Genomic DNA, 7282 nt, shown 5'->3' on the forward strand with positions numbered 1-7282 from the left:
GCCAAGAGCCACAACACCACCTGTGCTACCTCCTGCTCCAGTTCAACCAAAACAGAGAGGCAGATCTGTTACAAAGAGGAGATTAGAAGAAGATGAGATGACAACTTTACTACAAAAGGGCAAAGCAAGCAAAAGAGGCTCAGTGATGACTTGCACCATTTGTGGCACTAAAGGCCACAATAAGAGATACCATGGTCATGGAAAATCTAGATCAAAACAACCTAGGATGAAAAAATTACAAGTAAGAGTAATTTCAATTCAAGCTTCTGTACATTAAGTTTCTTTATAATATAATGAACACTATTATTTTTGTGTTTTACTAGGTACAAAGAAGAGCAAACCAGATAGACAGTAGCTGCAACTAAGAAGTTCATCATGATGAGATTGATCAACTCCATAATGATCAACTCCCTAATGACCCTACTGACCAACTCTCCAATGCCCAATACTTAGAAAATGATCCAATTGGGACTGCACAGGTAATAAGTTTATTTACTTAACTAAATGTATTTGTAATAACCTACTGTATATTTACTTTAACTTATGCAGGTGCAAAATGTAACTCCTTCATTGTCAAGCCAAACTGAGTTTGACATACCTGGTCATCTAGTAGATCTAGATGATTTTAATCTTCATTGGACAAGTTTGTCCCGAACTGTTGCAGGAACACAAAGACCTCATCAAAATACAAGAAGCATCAATGAGTTGCTAAGTGATATTCCAACTCAATCAAGTGGCCTGAATGAAGACTCCCAGCAGAGTAATATTAACATAGTTAAGAAGAAGGGCAAGGGCAAGACAATGAAGAACAAGGGCAACAAGCTATTTCTGCCTCCTAGATCTGCATCTCTTTCAACAGCATCAAAGAAAGCTTCTAGATCTAATCCTACTCCAAATGAAAGTTTGGGAAAGGGGAAAGATAAGGTGCAAGCAACATCTCAGAAGGCTAAGAGGAAAGGAAATGTTGAGACTGCAACCTTAAATAAGAAGAAGCCTTGGATGCCTGTTGGTCTTGGAGACAACATCAAGCTAGGCATTATGATTGTTTAATACATTAGGAACTTGTTTATGTGCAGGAACTTTTATTTTTTGCTTTTAGGACTCAATGTCAACACTGTTTTTTGATCAGAACCACAAAATCATTCAATTATTTTATCATGTTCTTGTGTTCCACACTTAATACAAGTTGCTATTTTGTAATTACTTAAAGTGCACTACTTACTACTTTTGCAACACCACCACTTCAGCATTTGTAATTTAAGAATTGTTTACATATATAAATAGAAATAAATATTTTTTTTATTGATTTAATAGCAGGTTTTACAATAAGAAATTAACTACTACAACTGTGAAAGAGGTGCTTAAATTACAAACTACCAACACTAACAACACCTCTCCTATACACAAATAATTAACAAAAGGTGCTAAAACACTAACAAAAGGTGCTACAACACCAACACTAACAATTCAATCGGTATACACAAATAACTTTTTGCTAACTCCATAAGACAGATTTTTGCTAAATCCTCTGTCGTTGTCTCCAGTTGAGGCTTTTAGTTTAATGAAAGTATACAACCACAAAACAACTTCAACCACAAAGTATACATCCTTCTTTAGCTGCAAAACAGAACCGTACCAACTTAAACTCTACAACCAACAATCCAAGTTTGTCTAAGCTTCAATTCAGTCAGGTCAATTATGCTAATTCAATCACAACTCCAAGCCTACAACCACAAAACTAAAGATTCATCACACATTCAGAACAGAAAAAAAAACGCAAATTGATAGAAAACTCAGAACAACAGAAGAACATCCTTTGCAACTAACATACAGAACGGAAGAACAAAATAGAACTTACCAATACTTTAACCGAAGCTAAACTGCCACACTTTGTTAAGGCTTCTAACGAAGCTAAGCAAGTGGAGAATCGAGAACGAACTAGACATATGACACATTTTTAGTTACAAGAAGAAGGAGAGATTTTCGAATGCTAGAATGCTGTGACAGTGGGGGTAACAGTAGTTACGGGAGTTACGTGGAAGAGGAGCGGGGAAGAAGAGAAGGGGAATAGGAGAGGAGAGGGGAATAGAAGAGAGGAAAATAGAATTAGGGTTTAATTAGGGAAAATTAGGGGAATTAGGGTTTAATTTAGGGATTTGGTGAGTCAGCGTCATTAACTGACGTGGCACACGCTGAGCGGGCAAAACACCCGGAATATTCCTACTCAGCAAGCCACGTCACCATCGGTTGTCGGAATTTGACCGTTGGGACTAAATTGAAATAGTTTTATGTATATTTGTCATCAAATCGATTCAAATTAAAGTCTTGGTATCAAATTGATATATAGTGTCAAGGATTGGTACCAGCTGGCCCATAACATAAATAGTGTGATGCCCCCTCTCTCTTTCGTTCGATCCTTTGACGTAAGACATGCAAACCCTATAAGTTCTTCCACTCGAAATGAAGGACGTCGTGACAAAATTTGCCATTCGCTCGCAAGAATCCGCTGTACTATTGGCAGATGGCATTTTCTTTGCTTTTCTCTCTTCTCTCTTTGTCAATCTCCGTTCTTGAAAATGCTGTTGTTTGATTTTTGATCGGTACTGATCATCTGCTAAAACAGAGGTTTGCAGGTCTCTGATGACTTCTTTTTATCAATGTTTCTTTTATCATTTGTGTTGACTTGCACTTTCTATTGTGTAAGTAGGGACAGATTCAATTTTTTATGTAAGATGAAAAAGAAAACCAGAGATTTTCTGGTCTGCCTTTAATTTCAATTATGACCACCTAACCTTTTTACTCGTCTCTCTTTCTTAGTTACATGTATTGCATTGAACACGAGATCATCATTTCATGGGTGCTATGCTATATAAACAGTGAAATAGCCAGAGAAATCACTATAGTTTGTCACCGTTGTTAATTCTTGAAATGGAGCGCTTTTGCTTTGGTGTTCTTGCCATACTTTCTTTCGGTGTTTCAAGCATTTTACTTGCTAACACACCTACTCAAATGGCTTATGCAAGTGCTCCATTTACATTTGTTCACAGTGTGATAGTAGGTGTGTTAGTACCAGTTCCATTGGTAGATAAGTTTGTTAGATTTGTTGCTGAGCAAGTGTGGCTCAAATATACCCTTCAGTTTGGTATATGCTTGACCTTTAGATACACGAGCACAGAGATCAATTGGGAGAGACTTGTTGCTGCGTTTGCATTAGCATTGGCTTCATTTTCTTGGTCCAGATTAATATCTCCTGCTATAAATCTTCAGTACACATATGTGCTTGCTCTCTGTCTTGGGTTCAGTAAGAATGACAAAGACAAAATCTTTATTCCGTGCTCTACATTTGCTGCACTCTTTATTTGTATGTTAAACAATTACTTTGAATATAGAGATACAGGTCTTGCTCTCCAAGTTGAAGGCGGCGAGGCGGCAATAAGTGTTACACCTGGAGAAGACCGTCAGTACTCCATTTGCAGCAGTAGCCCTGAAGGTGAAGTTGTTACAACTACAGGCAGCTGGAATTTTTTGTTGTCTCTTCTTTCTAATGTTTTTCATTAGTAGTTTTTATTTACTGAACTCTGAATCTTTTTAGGACACTTTCTGTTTTTGTTCTTTATGGATCATGTTATCTATGATTTTGGGCTCCTCTACTTGGTATTACTGAAGGTCCTATTGAAATTTGTGCTTTCTGATGCTTGTACAAGAGATTTGTTTACTTGAGATTTTCCTTGTGCTCTTGTGCATGTAAGACTAATTTTCAGTTTATTCTATTTCTTTTCTTGTTTTTGCAAAATCTCAGGAGTTGATACAAGGAGGGAAAGACGTATAATAGATAGCAAGCTGAAAACACTGGTAGAAGGAAAAAGAAAAGTCTGTTATTAATACTCATTTTATTTCAATGTTGTAGGTGAATTTACAATTCTATTAACAGCCTAATCAGTATTAGTGACAAGTCCAATATTCCAGAAGACTGGTTATGATTTGTGAGGAAAAGAAAAAACTTGAAATAAAGGTATTTCCAGCAGAAAACATAAACAAAGTGCAGTGAAAAAACAAAAGCCATAACTCTAAAAAGAAAAACAATTTTCTTTTCCTTCATTTCTTTTCTTCATTTCTCATACACATTGTTGTTCCAGCAGCCTCCCCGTTATAGTGAGAGGTTTATCTGTCCTAGTCAAAAACTACTAAAATCTAATGTCATGCTTGTGTTCTTAAAACAAGGATCACCTTTCCTTTTTACCTAAATCTAATTACATTGCTGAAATATGATTACATTAGTGAAACATAATTAACACTAGATGAGGTTTTTACTAATCTTGAGCAAATCCAACAAGACAAGAATAAGATGATTGAAATCAAAGTAATTAAGCAATCGATTGAAAATGAAATGAAAAAGACTTGCAATCTACTACCATGAGTGCCTTTTTAATCTATTATTTCTATGAAAGGAACATGCTGCACTTTGTAGAAATCCTCTCCTTCTACCACCCCTTTACCAGCTTTTATCCGATTTCTTAATGTTCTTGTCATTCCACTAATAGCTAGATGCTGGAGTGTAGAAATAGACATTAAACCTTCAGGAATCATCTTCAGTCTAGGCAAATTCCTGATATACAGCATCCTGAGCGATGGCATTGCACCTTCTGTCACCTCCCATTCTTGCAAATCTAATCCAGTAATCTCAAGAATCTCCAGGCAGGGAAATCCATTGACAGAGCAAACCATTTTAGATCCATTATATGAATCTTCTCCTAGATGGAGAAACGTTAAGTTGGGAAGCTTCTCAAGCACTGCCATTGGATCCTGTTGAAGTTTAGATGCAAACAAAGTTAACTTGGACAAAGTTATCGGTAGATATTCCAAATTACCATCAAGTATTCTTCCAAGAATCTTCAGTTTGTTGAGATACTGACAATGAGAAAGTGGTTCAAGATTTGAAAATGCATTAGCAGACATCATCCACATATGAAATGTTCGAAGGTAACCTGATATCATGACAGGAGACTTTAAGACGACATCAGCTTCTTCTGATGCCTTGAACATAACTCCTAAGCTTCGGAGACTAGTTAGTTTGAGCATTGCATTTCCTCTAATCAAATTCTTGAAACTTATATACTTAAGAGTTTCAAGTTTTCTCAAAGTATCGATTTGAAACCGCCCTTGATCTTGATTAAGAGGTAACAACAAATGTCTCAAACTTACCAAATTGGACACACCATTGGATAGTCTTGTCATGTTGTAGCCCCTGATATCCAGTGTTGTTAAGCTCTGCAAGTCGGCTATGGAATGTGGAGGCAAATCAAGTGACCCTGAGGACTTGGTAGACGTCAACCCAAGATACCTCAAATGGAATAGATTACCAATTGATTTACTAGAATAGAGATGCACATCCTCAAGATGCAATACTCTAAGTAGTTTGAATTCTTTAAAATCAGAAATTCCATGTGTTACTTCTATGAAATCTTGTCCATACCTGTTGCCAAAGCACAGAAGTGAGCGCAAGTGCGGATAACCTTGTACAACCGGTGCATGACTCTCATGATCTTGGAAAGAATGCTCAAGCGGGTGGATGGTAATTCTACGCGGATTAGCAGTCGCCAACTGCAGAATTGAATGTCCCTTTTGCTGAATTAGTCCGAGGAAATCTTCCTCTCTAGCTTTCAACACGCACAGATCTCGCATAAGATCATGAATGCAGCATGTTTTCACCCCTCTACCAGTAGATTCCCATTTTCCTACCTGAACCATGCACCTATCGATCAAGTCTTCCAAATATTTTTCTGCTACATCTTCCATGGTCTCTTCTCCATCTTCTTCAAATCGTTGGGATACGAATCCTTCTGCAATCCATAGCCGAATTAGTTTCTTTTTTGGGATCTCCTCACAATCCTCTGGAAAGACCCCAAAATATAGAAAGCATGGTTTTAAATGAAAAGGCAATTCTTGGTAGCTCAATGCTAAAATTCCATAGATGCCTCCATGTTGCTGTTGCTGCTTATACTTGTTCAAGTGTGCATTAATATTTCTTTGCACTGCTCTCCACTCATTCAATGACCTCTTTGTTGCTAATATTCCTGCAAGAACCACAACTGCAAGAGTTAGTCCGCTGCATTTTTTCACCATCTCCCTTCCAATCTTTTCAAACTCTGGTGGGCAAGTACAATCAGTGACACTGTTTTTTGCAAATGCTTTTCTGCAGAATAGCTTCCAACTCTCTTCATTTGTCAGAAGGCGAGGTTCTATCGGAGAGCTCCAGGGATCTGCATGCATAGCTACTTCTCTGTTACGTGTGGTGAGCAATACTTTGCTTCCTTTCTTTCCATTCGGAAAAACATATTTCAAACTATCCCAAACCTCTTTTCTATATATGTTATCAAGAACCACCAGATAACGTTTCTCTCTTAAAAACTGGTAGAGAATCTCCACCATCTCTTCATCTTTCAATCTTCCATGAATATCTCTTTTTCCCCTCATTACTTGGATCAGGATACTTCGCAAAACATCCTTCGTAGCACATTTCTGAGATACAAAGACCCAAGCTTTACAATCAAATTGCTCACTCACATCATTCTGATTATACACTTTCTTGGCAAGAGTTGTCTTACCCAATCCTCCAAATCCCACAATTGAAACAACACGAAAGCGTTCTTCTTCTATCATCAATCGATCCATAACATCCTTTCTGCAACTCTTCAAGCTGACAAGCTCTTCCTCGACCCGGAGATATGATCTTCTCAGTTGCCCGTTCATCTTGGCAGTTGAAGTACTTGAGCCATCTCCTTCGCCATTGAAGTAGATCCCATAGCTTCGCATGCTACTAGAAATATCCACAATCTTGCCATGGATGGATTTGATGAGTTTACTGATTTTATATTGGTAAAGCCTACTGCTTAAGATGGGAACCAACTTCTCAAGAAAATATCCACCTTCTCTGCGGGCAACTCTAATTATGAAGGTGTTAATGATATCCTCAGCATCATAAGCAGCATCTCTGATTTCTGTCACCCAATTTCGAACACATTCGTCTTGTTCTTGCTTACGATCAGCATCTTGCAGAAAGCCCTGCATCCGCGTTAGTTCAGCTCGTAAAAGCTTCACTTCATTGCTCACTCCTAGCAATAAGTCTGCTTCCTGGATGAGCAGGTGACTGATTCTGTCAACCGCTGAAGATACAATGGCCTCCGCCATTCTAGTTCTTCTATTAAGCTGTGTATTACAATTGAATTTTTTCAAAAGCAAAAAAGGGCAAGGATTGTGATTTTTATTTCTCAAACTTTTTAAT

General features: G+C 37.7%; 1 protein-coding gene across 1 annotated transcript; it reads right to left on the reverse strand.

The window, feature by feature from the left end:
• Positions 1-4424: 4424 nt before the first annotated feature.
• Positions 4425-7282, reverse strand: LOC8265964 (putative disease resistance protein At1g50180). The gene has a single exon (XM_002528394.4). The coding sequence runs from the start codon at positions 7186-7188 to the stop codon at positions 4426-4428; it is 2763 nt and encodes a 920-aa protein (XP_002528440.2). The 5' UTR covers positions 7189-7282; the 3' UTR covers position 4425.

This window comes from Ricinus communis, chromosome 6, assembly GCF_019578655.1.
Source record: "Ricinus communis isolate WT05 ecotype wild-type chromosome 6, ASM1957865v1, whole genome shotgun sequence".
Classification (NCBI taxonomy): Eukaryota; Viridiplantae; Streptophyta; class Magnoliopsida; order Malpighiales; family Euphorbiaceae; genus Ricinus; species Ricinus communis.

Coding starts and splice junctions, on each gene's coding strand:
- LOC8265964 (XM_002528394.4), bottom strand. CDS start 7,188: ATGGCGGAGGCCATTGTATCTTCAGCGGTTGACAGAATCAGTCACCTG.